Genomic DNA, 15,109 nt, shown 5'->3' with positions numbered 1-15,109 from the left:
ACATCCTCTGCCAAAGGCTAACTTATCTGAAGATGGTGTTCATTTTTCACTCATGTCCTTCTAACATCCTTGATGTAAGTACTCACATTCATGCTGCCAAAAGTAGTGTTTAATGCTCAATATGATGTAAGAATACAGGCCCTGGTTGACATATCCATGATACAGATATAGATATATGTCTTTACGTTCACTTCAAATATTCCGTTCTATTATACAAAATTCTAACCCTGAAAATGATGCAGTCCAAATCCTCAATGTGTATTGAATCCTGTAAGTATTTTCTCTTTTGACCCTATTATGTAGTCTGTATTCCGCTGCTGCTTACTCTCACCTCTTTTTCAGAATTATATGATTGATGCTATTTGGTTGGTGTCTATTAATTTAAAATGAGACAAATGTGTCAGTGTCAACAGGGTAATCAACCTTATTTTCGTGAAAAGTAAATGTTTTTCAGAAAGAATGATACTGGCAACGTTACAAAAGCTGAATACAAAAACAGCCGGAGGGCCTGTTTGAATGCTGCTGCGTACCTTGACCAAGGCAGAGTCAAAAACACTGACACACAGATTTAATCATGGATATTTATACAGGCGTTCTGCTCAAAATAGTGGCAACACTCCACCTTGTGAATTAGCAGTAGCGCCCTGTGAAATTTCCAATCAGCCTATATGCGTTTGATCAGCTCAGCAGGAATATCATTTAAGGCAATCAAAGTGACGCTGGCAACATCTTCCCCTGGTAGAGACCCTGCAGTCTGTTATCATTTGCTATCTTTATTTGCTCTTACATAGACAATACAGGGGAAATATTAAAATAAAAAACAATTGGCAGCATGTGTAGTCGAATTTCTAATAATGGATTGTAATTCAGTATATGACTAGCCATTGGTGCAACTTGACATTTCAGTAGCTGTTTAATCCTCATAGGGATTTGACCAGAATTTGTATCGGCTTCTAATTCATATTTCAACGCCGACCCACATTGTCACCTCTCATGCCTACTGCTTTGTTTACCACAACACAACAGGGAGAAAATGTTCAAGTAAATAACTTTAATCAAAACTGTGAAATTTCAGGAAAGTGTAGCAAATTTGGTATACAAAACATGACACTGATGAAATGAAAGAAATGTAATTATGTGTGAAATAATATTTTCACTTTTTGTTCAGAGTTAATTATTTATGTGTTGGTAACAAATTACACTGAGGCATGAAGCAGCACAGATTAATTTAAGCAGGAAATGTTTTTGCCATCAGGTAAATTACTTCAGCTTTAAACAATTGCTTTTTCCCCTCTGAGGAAGCCATTTGATAAAAGCAGGTTAAGGTTAACTTATGAATAATGACTTTCCGGAATTAATGTTGCATGGTTTCCTTAGCTTTCATTCAACTCCCAGTCCTTACAGACTAAATTAAATCACGGTCATTTAGAAATGAGCTGTTTGAATGGTGTTCTGTATTATATTGCTAATGTTGCCTACAGTTACCAAAATGGGCTGTAAAGGACGGAAAAAAAGGGATGACCATTACAGCAGGGGCGGTTCTAGGCGGTTCTTTTTTTTTAAATGTATGTTTTCTGGTACTCGGTTTGCCAAAGACCGCAGGATTTTGTTGCTGTAATGTGAGATTGTGCAGACACCCTTATGTAAAGTAGAGATGTAACTGTTCATTGCCTTTATTTTTATATAAATATGGTGTTAGTGCAAACATTGCACTATAACTTAAGCTGAAGCTAACAGTAATAACTATAAGATCTATCTGAAATAAATAAGTGTACTGAAACAAATACCAATAACTGTATTGCATTGTTTTCGTATGCGCAATTACTTCATACTACTAGTTCTCTTTTTCGTCCTGCATTTATTGTGCCCCCCTCAGAAAATAACTGGCCCCCAGTGGCCCCCCCAGTCAAATTGGTCTAGAACCGCCACTGCATTACAGTACATTAGCTATTAGCCGTGGAGAAGAGAGAGAGAGAACAACCTGGTAACAAAAGCATGCCGAGTTGATTAGAGTTGAGTGGAGCTGAACCATAGAGTGGAAATCAGGCTTGAGTGAACATCTCTCAGACACAAATAAGAGAAGCCTGGCCCATCTCCTTAATCGGTGGTGTCATGCTAATTTAAAGTTCCACCAAAGATAATTAGAAAAGAGGAGAAAATTATGAAAATGAAAATGGTTGCTATAGTCAGAGTGATTTAGTGTCAGATGAGGTTACTTTAATTATAAAAGAATGATCTGCAAATATAGAGGGAGAGTTTAAACATGACAACTCCATAAACATGTTATTGAATGAGAAAACAATCAAACCAAATTATTAAATGAGCAGCTACGGATTGAAAATGTGTTGTATAAACACACATTATTCAATTTTACATCACTACAGTTTCTCGCTTTTGGAGACATCTTCACTCACAAGTCGTCATGGATGTGATGTGGGGTTGGGGTGACCTCCTTTGACGTAAAATACAGAAAAATACTACAAAGAAAATTGAAAATGGATTTTCGTAGCAGGAAAATAAGTAGTTTGTGAGTGTGTGTCACCAGATGTAATCACTGGAGTGTCACAATCTTCTCTGACTAACAGCCTGTATGTTTCGCACAGCTTTGTTTACTTACTGCAGTCCAATACAAGACATGCAATTGCTTGCAACTTTTAAACAGTGACAAATCATTTGTTGTATTTATTAAATGTGCCTTGGGCTGTGGTATACATTGATTTATTTAATTGTGTAATTTTAGTTACACTCCAAGTTGTTTCCTCTTCCCCTCTGGAAATGAATCAGTGAGGCTAAGACTAGCTGTGCTATGTTATAGGATAATTGGTGCAATTGTGTGAATACAGAAGCAGGAGCTATAAAGCTGCAGGCAGACTCATCTATCTGAGTCAATTTGTTACGTGCAAGTTCCCCATGCATCTGGCATGATGTGCCGTTAAACTGGCTACAAACTGCAGTGAGGATAGAGCCACACAACAGCAGGTTGATTGCTGTTCGGTCTGCTTAAGCTTAATTTGGTTTCTTATATATTGCTGCCATGACTTAATCCTCTAATTACTTTGGTAAACCAAGTTGCATGTATTTAATAATTACTATGCATGCTACCGCCCACCATACTGAGATACAGAAGTAGGTGAGGAAAACAGATATCCGCCTGTAGAAGAAACACAGTTATCAATTGAATCTCAAACTCAACTGAAATTGGTCTGTTAAACTAGTTTGGCCACGTGGGATTGTCTGTAACCTTTCCTAAAGTCCAAAATGTTGCCGCATAGCCGACTGCCAATATCATTTTGATTTAGATCAGGCAACAGTATGTTTTTCTTCTGTGCACACAGCGACAGACACACCATTTAGGCCCCCCTTCCTGGCCCCCTGCTCAGCTACCAGCTTTAATCTGTCGTTAGATCACTGGTCATGTCCAACAACTGAGCACCCACAAAGACACCAAACCTTTGGCTGAGCACAAAGTCATGTTAGGCACAGTGTGGTTCAGCTGCAACACACACAAACACACACGCCCCCCGCCATCTTAATTAGCCGCTGAAGGCAGCGAGTGGAATCGGCCCCTGACTGAGCGCAGGAGTGGAGACGCAGCAGTGAAGAGGAGGGACAGCAGGGATTTAACCGCTGATAGTCTTTAATTCTCTTTGTAGATTTTCTAAGTTTTGCATATCAACGCACCATGCAATAACTCGCATATGGAAATCACTATCATAGATGAAGAAGTCACATATGGATGATAAGGTGCACCTCTTATGTATGTGCATTATAACTGGGAAAAAGGAGAATTTTTAATTTCCAGTAAATATTTTAAATATTATTCTTGCATTCAGCCAGAATTTGAGAGATGTTTGCATATATTGCTTTTTATGCTTAAAGGAAGGACTAAAATAGTTTTTAATGCAAATCAAATCAAAATAAAACATTGGGATTATAGTGCGAGCGAGGAAATGGGATATCTAAATTACGTTCAAAGAGCATCATTAGAAAAGCCCTGTCAGTGCTTCCATGGTGAAGATGAAGTTGGCTCAGTCAGCCATGATTGTTATTGATAGTTGAACCCTGACATTTATCCGTCACCCTATCAAAGCGTTGACCTATTGATTGCCATTAGTTTAGCTCAAGGTTTGTTCACCGTAACCACTGAACCTGAAGGGGATCAATACACTTCAAACAGAGTGCTTGTCAGATCATCAAACAGCATCTGAAACCCCCGCTGAACAATTTTGCCTTCAGATGTGGTAAGACAACACATCTTACAAATGAGTTTGTTTCAAGCATACTCCAATACAAGTTTTTAATTTGGCTGACATATTATTTCTAATTTCTTGTTCAAGTTAACCTGTTACAGTATATGTAAAAACGGCGGGAATACCATACTCAGATCTCAAATCACCATCTGTGCAGAATGTTTCCAAATGGGCAACCAGCTGCAGGGAAGGTTTCTGAGAACAGAAAAGGAGGGAGTCAAGCTGGGTCCACTGCAGCATGTCCCTACTCAGTGGAGGGAAGAAGACACATTTAAGTCAACTTCAAAGCAGCTAATTATATAAATTGCATATGTTGCATTTTATCGACTGGGGAAAACTCTGCCTTTTCATGCAATGTGGCCTTAGTCATGGCCAGTGGAGTAAGTCTAGTGTGTTTAATGTCATCCAACTTCTTAAAGTTGAATTAATAAAGTGAAGCAAACCATAAAGCTTGTAATTAACTCCACCAGACACCTCACTCTCTGTCAGTTTAAATGAAGAACTCGTTGGCCTCTGTCTTGCTGTCACAGTGGATGCTAACACCCCTTGCGCATTTTGCAAGCTTTACATAAAGTAGGAAGTCTGGTGACCCATTCTTAATACGTGGGCCGAGAAATTGGCTTATCAACATACATTGGCACCAGGAGTATGAATTAGTCATGGAGACTTGGCTTGAGGAGTCCAATGCAGTGACGTACTGTCTGGGCCCAGATAGACATATTATAGACTTGCTGTGTAATTCAGGCTAATATCTGCCACATAGGGATTTGCATGGTTTCCTCAACTATTATTGTATGTATTTAAGCAGACTGACAGCATGTCTTTTAAACCATCATGGTGATTGTTGAAATCACTAAAAACCATGTTGCTACATAGAATACTAAATAATGTTTAATTACCTTGGATACTCTGTAATCTATCTCTTAGATTGGCTTAATTGCAAATGAGCAAGTGCACTAAATGTAAAAAGGATTGATGCACTATGAGTGCAGTTATGTCATTATGATTATCAGTTGGGTCTTGAATAAAACCTGTGAATAATGAATAAAACCTAATTCAAAAGTACACTGAGAATGCTAATCACTTCTAATTACCAAATAACAGACTCATCCTAATGTGTCTCCCTTGAAGATGAAAAACAGATTGGCCACTCATACTGTAACACACAATCACACCAATGAGCATGCTCTCTCCCATGCATGCATACATTGCCTCGCTTTTACCTCTCCTCTTGCTACATGTCAGGCTTGTGTCAATATAACGAACAGATTTGTGTCAGATATGACAGATCATGAACCCCATTAATGCAATATATACATTTGTTCAGCGTGTTTTCAACATGCTTCAAAGGGTGGTTTCCAGCTCATTCATTCAGTGACATATACACGTCTTTAGATGGAAGCAATCAGTCCACACAGCCATAAATCATTTCTACATCCATCCATCCATCTGATAGTAAGGCCAAAGACACCACCCCCTCATGCCACACACATACACCCATGCTTTACTTTATACATGAAAACCCACAATCCACCGTTCAAGCTCCAATACATCTAATCTGTAAGTGTTGTTTCTCTGTGCTTTCTCTGCATACTAAAACATACATAATGTCTCTACATGCCTTTACATTCATTGTGTAATGCTGTGGTAAATGCTTTTGACTGTGAGCTATATGTCAGTATTTGTGTCTGTGCTATGTGTTGTGGAACGGCTGACATTGCTATTTGTGAGGCAGCATCTCAATATATGCCGATCAAATTGTTAATGAGATATACATTCATAACACAAATAAACACATTTCCACAGAGTTGACTCCTGTGGGTCACCTATGCTGTATCATGTGCACATTTCTCAAGGATATGCATACAAAATAAAGGGTGGAGGGAGAACTGTCTAACAGTCTCCAAGGCAGCCCTGCGATCTTGGGATGTTTGATAGTTCACTTATGAGTTAAATGTATTAGAGTGAACTACAATAACTACTTCCTGGATATACCCCATCTACAAAAACATAATGATAGGACTGTATATGTATGCTGCTTTGGAAGCTAGTCTAAATTTGAACCTCTTGATTCTTGATTCCTTTTCCAAATGAGTGTCTAAGACCCATTTCATTCATAACAGGGCAGCTGTATTGCTTTACCCTTTTGGCCTATATGTTCTATGAGAGGTTTATATGAAAGAGTTCTGTCATTGGATTCAACCGCATCTCTAAAAGTTCAAACCTGAGAGTAACCATTATACTGCATATTGCCATTGTCAGAACTCTTCCATAACGGTAATGTCTGTGGTTTTGACCATGTCTGATTTTTCATATAATCCATGTAGATTTAGCACGAGTACAGCAGGCACTTCCTTGTGTATCATCATCGTTGGTACACCTAAAACAGCTGACCTCTTCTCTTTGAGGTCTGGATGGAAGTTGCCGGCCTACTCGTTCTAACTCTACACAATGATCTGTGTCACTGTGGCTCAAAGCTCTCATATTTGTTTTTGTTTTGTTTTTATAGATAAGTACTCTGTGTTGAGGGGTGTAGCGGGAGAGAGAGAGGGGGAGAACAATTCAAAATGCCATTTAAACATCTCCCCTTTCCAGGTATATAACCACTGTGTGAATGTCTCTCTGAGGACACGACACAGACGACCTGCTTAACTGTGTGTGCTGACTGACTGCCGTGTCTCTCTTCTCGCTCACCCCCCACCCGTTTGTCTCTCCAATTGACTTCTCTCTCTCCTCAACCTTAAAATCCTTTCATCTGCCTGATCTTGTCTGTCACTCATCCCTTCTCTGTCTCCGCCCGGCTGCTGATTGTCTACCTGTGTCTCTGTTTGGCTTCTTTATTTTGTGGGGTTTTAAACTTCCCACTCAACTTGCATGCACACAAACACATTTATACGGATTACTCCATATCTCTCTCCCATAACCCTGTCTCTCTCCTCCTATCCTTTTTACACACACACACACACACACACACACACACACACACACACACACACACACACACACACACACACACACACACACACACACACACATGCACCTCACAAACTAACACCAGGCGCAGGCAGATGGCCCATCTGCCAGGCAAGCTGCTGATCCTTGCCCTCACACCACAAATGAGCGCCCTCATGCCCTGGGCGCTCAGACCCTGAACCAGAACCCTGGCATGGGCCACACCAATGCCCCCTCCACCCACTACCAGCCCCCGGCATGCTGCGACATTCCTTGTGCCCTGATCGTGCAGCACTCCTACGAACACACCAACCCCTCCGAGCTCACCCCCAAAATGAGAATGACCACCTTCACCACCTCACCTCCCACCCCAAGGTTATACATACAATAGAGGATAGAAATAAATCATTGGTTAGTAACGCTTGAAGAACTGGTATAATAAAGGAGTGAAAAGGTATAAAGAGGAACAATGGACATTAAGTTGCAAGGTTCAAAATGTAGTGTTCACAGAAAAGCTTACAGCTGGATACAAAAATACCTCTTTCAAAAACGTTTTTATACACCTGGCATGTTGCCGGTTGACTATGTGTGCAGTGATGCTTTCCTGCCTCTAGAGGGTGATGTCCATCTATATAGATGTAAGTAAAGTATAATCTTGAAACCTGAAGGTTAAAGCCTTCAATGAAGTATTTACTTCATGTAACATGGAGATTTACTAAAAAGTCTAGATTACTAGATGAAGCCAAAACACAGTTTGTTGTGTAAACTTGGCTTTGTCATCCAATATAAAGCCTTTATATTGCACACAATAGATGTATATTTGAATACATTTCAGATATTCAGATACATTTAGATTTATAATTGTATTAATGTAAATATAGGTCATAATCAGGTGATCAGTGTTGACTAATTCAGTGGGCTTTATAATGTAGGAAATCTTCCTTCACAATAATATAAATGTAGTCATGTCCTCCCCCTCTTTTCCACAGAAGCCTTCCACTTCTCCTTTCACAGTACCGTTCAGTCCTTAAATATTCCCATTAGTGTCCTTTAACTTACAGCAGACTGACCATTTGTGATTCTTTTTCATTTCCCTTCATTTCTTTGATACCAACTCTACCCTTTGGATATCCCCTCCGTTAAATGTAAAGTGTGTTTATGATAGTGTCACGACAAACACTAGCGCCCCCTCGTCCTCTCCTCCCTCCCACTGTCCCTTCCTTAGATGGCAACCAGGGGGCACCATTGCTTGTCCCCTCTGCCCGTGAGCTTCATACAGTAGGTCCAGAGCCCCCTCCAGACCCCCAGACCTAAAGGACACGGTCAGTAACTCTATCTTTACCCCCAATAATGTGACTCCCTTCCTCACAAAACCCTGTGACGTTACACAAAGTGTGAACCTTAACATACACTATATTGATGTGACACCCCACTCTTCCACAGACCTAACTCTCAGACCCTTACCTTCCATAAAGCCAGAGAAGCACCTTGCCATGTGTGTGGACAATGGAAGCATTTTAGGAGTTAGTACATTTCAGCAAAGCCTTTTCCTCTCGCTATCCTCACCTCATTCATTGCGTACTCAGCTCCCGCACACCACTGTCCCCTGTAAAGGCATGCATCACCTCTCAGTGAGTGTAACCATCCTTGAATGAATATGTGAATATAGTAATTATAAGTCTCATTTAACATATACTGCAAGTTAAGGTAAAGCCTAGGTTGATGTATGCACTTTCTTTTTGAACTGTTAAGACTGTTAAATATTGTTTGATTGAAGTTTAATAATCTATCTTCTAAAATGCATTTGATAAAGGAGCCATATTGTCATGTGGCCTGGAAAAACTTCACCTGAAAATGAGATGTCAATCTCAATGTGAATGTGTTGGCATGTTGGCCATGATGCAATGTTGACAATAAGCAGGACAAATACATAGGTTAGGTGAGGTATTGTTAAGCATTTGAACTGGCTTATGTAAAAGAGGTTTTATTTGTAATGTTATGTTATTGTAAGGGACAGTAGACCAAACACAAGCCCCCTGGAATCGCAGAGCGCCCAGCATGATGATGGTGGTGTGTGTTCTGTGTGTATTCCAGATTATCTGCACTCCCTTAAAGACCTTGTAGAAGTGTGTGTATGTTTCTCTCCTTCTATATCCTCACCACAGCTCATAGTGTGCTTCTCTTCCCTCCATCTTTCCTCTCCTCTCTTTTGCTCTCCTTGCCACATGTATGGTTCCCATTGACCACCAAACCTTTTTTTTAATAACTTTATGTTGTGCCATCCCCACTTTCTCTCCTAACTCAACATGGGTCTCATTTTTAATTGTGCCAACACTTTTGTTTGGCTACATGCATGCCAACATGTCCTCACATGCATTGGCCTTTTCTTTCTTTTACTATTTTTCTCTCTACCCATTTGTACTGGTTGATTGGCCCTTTTGCTGAATACAAATTACACCCAACCCTTTTCCATTACTTCTTTAAAAAAATACACCCTCTCTGCACGTACTCATGTTTCCTTCACTGTTCTCTCCATGTCCTTACTTTTTTTTTGCACTACCCTCACTCTTCCTCCACTCATTTTCACCCTCTCTCTCCCATTGCCTTCCTATCAAACTTTCCTTGAATAATCCCTCACATTCTCTTTCTTCTTTCTTTTCACTTCACCACTTCCCTCACCTTCATCTCCCACCCTTAAACACTAACCCTGGATCTTTCTCCTCAAACATCCCTTTTAAATCCTACGTTCCAATGTGTTCTTTCTAACTTCTCATTCCCTTCTTCCATTTACCATCACCACTTCCTCTTCTTCGTTCTACTACTCCCCTGCCCCTCCCCACCTGCAGGACGATAAGGAGATCGACCTGGAGCACCTACACCGCCGGGTTAACAGCTTGTGCACCGATGATGAAAGCCCCCACAAGCAATTCTCCACCTCTTCCGTCGATTTAACGCCCCTTGACATGGATGCCCTGCCTGCAGCACGCCAGGCACTCGAGCAGATCAGCGACTTCCGCAACACCCACATCACCACCACCACCTTCATCCCCGAGCAGATCCAGACCCTCAGCCGCACCCTCTCTGCCAAAGCCGCTGCTGGATTTTCAACTGGTTTCGGTAGCGGTGGCGGTGTCCTCCAGGACCACCGGACTGGCGGAGTGGGCCCTTTTAGGCAGAGAGCCCCCAACGGTGGTTTCTTCCGCAGCCCTATTAAAACAATGTCCTCCATCCCCTACCAGTCCACAGGTCCAGGACCCAACTTTGGATATGGCAATGACCCCGACAGGGGCACCTCTATATGAGGAGTTTCTAAGGATATGGTTGGCTCAGGAGGAATAGGAGCAGAAGGAGGCGAGGTGGTTAGGGTCGGTCATGGGATGGTAGAACAAATGCATTATGGCTAAGCTAAAAAAATCTGCTAGAGAGGTGTACATAGGAATCTTTATGTGTTTAGTTTCTGCTTGGGTGTTTCCAGGGGTGTCCAATTTGTATGTCGAGAAGACAAAAGAGGTGGAGGTCTATTTGGGCATTCCTTATCCTCCTGCAAACATTCTGGTAAGGTGCAAAAAGGGAAGGGGGTGGGAAGGGTTGACTCTTTGCTTTGTTGTTGTTGTTCTTGTGATTGTTTGGGGGATTATTTTTAGGGATATGTGTGAAAGGGGATCTTTTTCTATTGCTTCTGTTTTACATTATGAGGACTGCCTCATGTAATGGAGATCTGCTGAAATGACCTGACTATTATGATCTAAATCCCCCTTGGAGGGTTTAGTTTACACTACTCCTACCACAGGAAACACGTATATTCCTGTGAGCTCCAGGGCTGCCATTGGTGGTTGACTGGTGGTGTTGTTAGCCATTAAACAATTCTAAGCGGCTGTCACTACTAAGCAATTATTGAGTTGTTATTTTATGAAGGAGTTTATAACTATAATTTTGTCGGTAGCCCTGGAAATACATACAGCAGCCCCTTGCAGTTTTGAAAAGGCCTGATCTCCGTGAATATCGGAAGACTCCACTTCTCAACTTTTACTCTGCCTTTTCACTTTGTGGGAGTCCATACTGAGTTTTCTCTTCTCTTGCTTCACCGATACCTGGGGTTCTAAATGCCTCCAAGGTGGTGTCAATACGGTGGCCAGACTACACTGAGACGTTACAGTTGAAATCACACTGACCCCATCACGGAGCATCCATCTGAATACTGCTTAACCGCCATGACAGTGCAACAATATGACACTGAATCACCAGTTTGGTGCGTCGGTCTTTAACTATTTCTGCCATTTTGGTGCATCAGTCTGAAACAGTTTTCAACACTTTGATGCACATTGAAGACTCTTTGTCAACCCCACTGCACTGTACCAGTGCCCACAGACCTGTAAGTGATTGTATGTAGATCTGACCTTTTCTTTCTCACCTGTACTGTGCTCTCTGCTTTCAATGTCAAGGTGAGATCCTCTTATCAAACTCTCAGAGGGATAATAAAAAGGGATGATACAAGAACAACTTAAAGAAGAAAAAACATAAAAGACAAGCCGAAAGACTTCCAAAAGCTTATGCTTATTATATGTCTTTTATTGAGTTTCTTTTTTGAAAAAAATAGATTTAATGCGTGGAATGTGTTTTGGTCAGGAAGTACAAAAAATAACATTGTTCTGAGCTGTCTACTTGTTTTTTTTCTCTCAGCAAACTTTGAAAAACTGCTAAATGAGTGCTGTAGTCTCTGGTTTTGCATTATTAAGTCATTCCAACTTTTACTTTTTCTTTGTTTTGCTTAAGTTAAGTGCTGCCATAGCCTGGGTGTTTAAAAGATAAAAGCTCATTATGTGAGGTCGTGTCATGTTAGAGATCATTAATCACTTTTTATCAGGTTCATGTGATGAAAGGGACTATAATTTGTGTTATGGAGAAGCCATTGCAGCAGCATCTTCAGTACAGGCCTTATACGTATATCAACTAGCTAGCTTTACCCTCACAGCTTCCAGTCAAAATATCACTAAAAACTGGAAACATTTTAGTGCAGCAATTCAGTCGTTGCGCTAAGGGTCATAGGAATGTCACAAATAATCAATGCCCATCAGAACCCAGTGTCTGCCTTTTGTGAGATAAGTCAGAAATATACTTCTATTTCATATCTGTAATGTTAAGGGTACTGTTTATATAACTTGTTTTTTTTAAGTGCCAATTCATTCAAACCAGACCATTAAGGTGCATTGTGTGGCGGGGGAAGAAGAAAGGGACATTGAGATCATTAAAGGCATTTTTTGTGGATTTGGGGGTGGGGTGGTAAAATGGAACCAAATCTTTTTCACTAACACTGTATTAATAAATGATAATGTTAGTTGTTTAGAACCAGTTTTCAGTTTGTTATCTTTAAGAACTAAAACTGCAAAATGTTGTGCATAGAGAACTCAGTCGAGCCACAGTGTTTTGAAGCAAGCATTCTTAGGCATTATTTTTCTTAGGCTACAGTATGGCTATTGAATGACAAATAGGACACAGACATTTCAAATGTTTTATTTAGTATAAATGAAAGAGATATTATAAAAATGTATATTTTACACGTTGATGCTATTTTTGTTTAACAAAAAGAAAAGAGTATATCATAATGAGCTATAGTATAGAGTTAAGCAGTCCCATTTGGTTTCTACCTGTTCTGCCCATCATGGTCAACACAAACCATTTGCTTTTATCATGTCATTCTGAGTTCATTTTTTATTTGCTGGCTAAATAACAAAAAGTGGCAAGTTGATTAAAAAGAAAGCATGCACAAACTTGCTCTTGCGCTATCTGTTAACATTTTTTATTTCATACATAGAACTACAGGATTTACTTGATAATTTTCAAAAATGTATGATGTACAGTATTTAATATAGGCCTATTTTGTTGTATGTGTTTGCATATTATTCAAAAACTGAACAAACTGGGGCCTCTGTTACAAGTGGCAAAGCTTTCTGTGTATAATTTGTCTAATAAACAGGTTTTCTACAGAGGTATGGTATTTTCTTGTTTGTGGTAAGCAAGACAACATTATACAGAAATATGGTGAATAAATCTACATCATGTCATTTATCAACACATTTGAATACCGGTAAAGATTATTTTTAATTTATCGCTTCACCTCTTGCATCCTCCAAAATCCAGAAAAGTGTCCTCACTATTTTGACTCCTCAAAGTAATGTTTTCCTTAATGCTAAATCGCTTTTGTCTTTTTCTCTGTTTGCTTCAATCGTCTGTACATTTTCTGAAAACAAGCATTCAAATATAGAGGCACCTCACTAAAGAGCAACTTTCCACCTTTCAAATAAGTGTGTAGTCAATGTTGATCAAATATTCCAGACAACATAACATCTTCCCTTTCTAGATAAAGTGTGTCCTCTGCTCAGCTTTCTGATTCCAGCGCATGTGACTCGTCTACTCTCTTAGATATGGTAACCAACTCTGCACAAGTCACATCTTACCGGTAAGTTGATCCAGATAAGGTATTCTTGCTTTTATCAAAAGGTTCAAAGGTGATTCTCCTTTATTCTCTCTTTTGACATTATTTTAATAATAAGCAATAAAAGGCAAGTTCTTTCTAAAATGGATTGATACATGTATGTCATTTAATTATTGCAAGTTGGTTGTAGTATCCTGCTTATAGCTTCAACATTAAACCTAATAGATTTCGGACAAAGGGTAAAAGTGAAATTACAAAAAACAACCATAACAATTTAAATGTTTGGGTTTTTTTGCGATATGAGATGATCTGATGCGTGGCATATATTTTAAGATCAAGATCAAGCATGAGCAAAGCCTTTGTGTCTTTCACTTCAAATGGCCCATCACTTCAAAGGCCTGTGTACTGCTGTTAACAGCTGGATAGACACACTGCTGCGGACCAATGCTGTCAAGTTCAGTGGAGCACTACATTGAAGTTCTCCAGTTTAACCAGTTGGTGCCACTATTTAGCCCTTCCCCCTTGTCTTAGACCTCAAGTCTCTGTTTATGCTTTTCCTCAAGATAAATGACAGATATTGAAAATGAATGGAAGGAATAAATGTAACCGATATTGATGGTGCTTATAATTTCACTTGACACATTATGTGATAACCAACTTGATATCGTGCAAGATATTGTCTTCTTATTGTACAAGGCAGAGAAAAATCAGAGTCAGCATAATTATCATTATCTGTAATTCTATGAAGAGTAAACCCAAAGTCCTCATGCTCTCCTTTTTTTTTGTTAAAAGTGTATGCATTCAACATGTTTGATAGGATATAAACAACTTGGACGTGGAATAAATGAATATTTTTACTAAAAAGATTGAATACAACACTGGACACATTCAAAACAAAATGTCCCGAATGCATAATTGTAATTAATTCACATAAAGGCCTTAAAGTAGGCTACTATCTAAAATGTATGCACGTATAGCATCAAATGATAATGCTAATTAGCATTATAAGGTTGCTTTGTTGAGGAGATGTTAAGTTGAATTGATATTTGAGTCATGGTAACACATACTTCTTAAGTTGATTACAGGGCTTTAAGTAAAGTAAAAAAAAACGTACACAGTCTTTTTATTGTTACTTTTCAATAGTACTTTTTCAGGTATTTCTAGGAAAACGTAAAAGTGTGTAGAAAAAAGTGTCCTTAGGTGTGGCAAACTTTTGAGCTTCGAAATACTTCTTTTTTTTTCTAGCATTTCTACAAAAACAATACCATTTAGGCTAAGGCTGGGCTTCAGTTAAATGTTGAAATCTCTGTCCAGCTCCTCTGACTCCGGTCTCGTGCCCGTCGCGCCCCTGTCTCCCGGGAGATGGGAATGAGAAGCGGCAGCACGCAGACTCCTCTCGCGCATTGGAATGGGAGCCTCCCTCCCTTCTCCCTCGAGGAGCCCCCCAGGCGTGACCAATGGAACATAGAGTCTC

General features: G+C 39.8%; 1 protein-coding gene across 2 annotated transcripts in view; it reads left to right on the top strand.

Annotated features, from left to right (window-relative positions):
* Positions 1 to 13,186, top strand: part of grid2 (glutamate receptor, ionotropic, delta 2) — a 607,329-nt gene extending 594,143 nt beyond the window's left edge. The window contains exons 16-17 of one of the 2 annotated variants that reach the window (XR_004552792.1): positions 6,760 to 6,845; positions 10,049 to 10,130. Coding sequence is in view for 1 of the 2 variants with exons in the window: in XM_034091023.1 (XP_033946914.1) it covers positions 10,049 to 10,504 (456 nt within the window). In the remaining variant the exon portion in view is untranslated. Of the gene's footprint in view, positions 1 to 6,759; positions 6,846 to 10,048 lie in introns of both variants that reach the window. The other variant, XM_034091023.1, reaches the window with a different exon arrangement.
* Positions 13,187 to 15,109: the final 1,923 nt, after the last annotated feature.

This window comes from Pseudochaenichthys georgianus, chromosome 9 (assembly GCF_902827115.2).
Source record: "Pseudochaenichthys georgianus chromosome 9, fPseGeo1.2, whole genome shotgun sequence".
Taxonomy (NCBI): domain Eukaryota; kingdom Metazoa; phylum Chordata; class Actinopteri; order Perciformes; family Channichthyidae; genus Pseudochaenichthys; species Pseudochaenichthys georgianus.
Note: the sequence above shows the minus strand (reverse complement) of the source record. Positions and strands in the feature narration are given on the sequence as shown.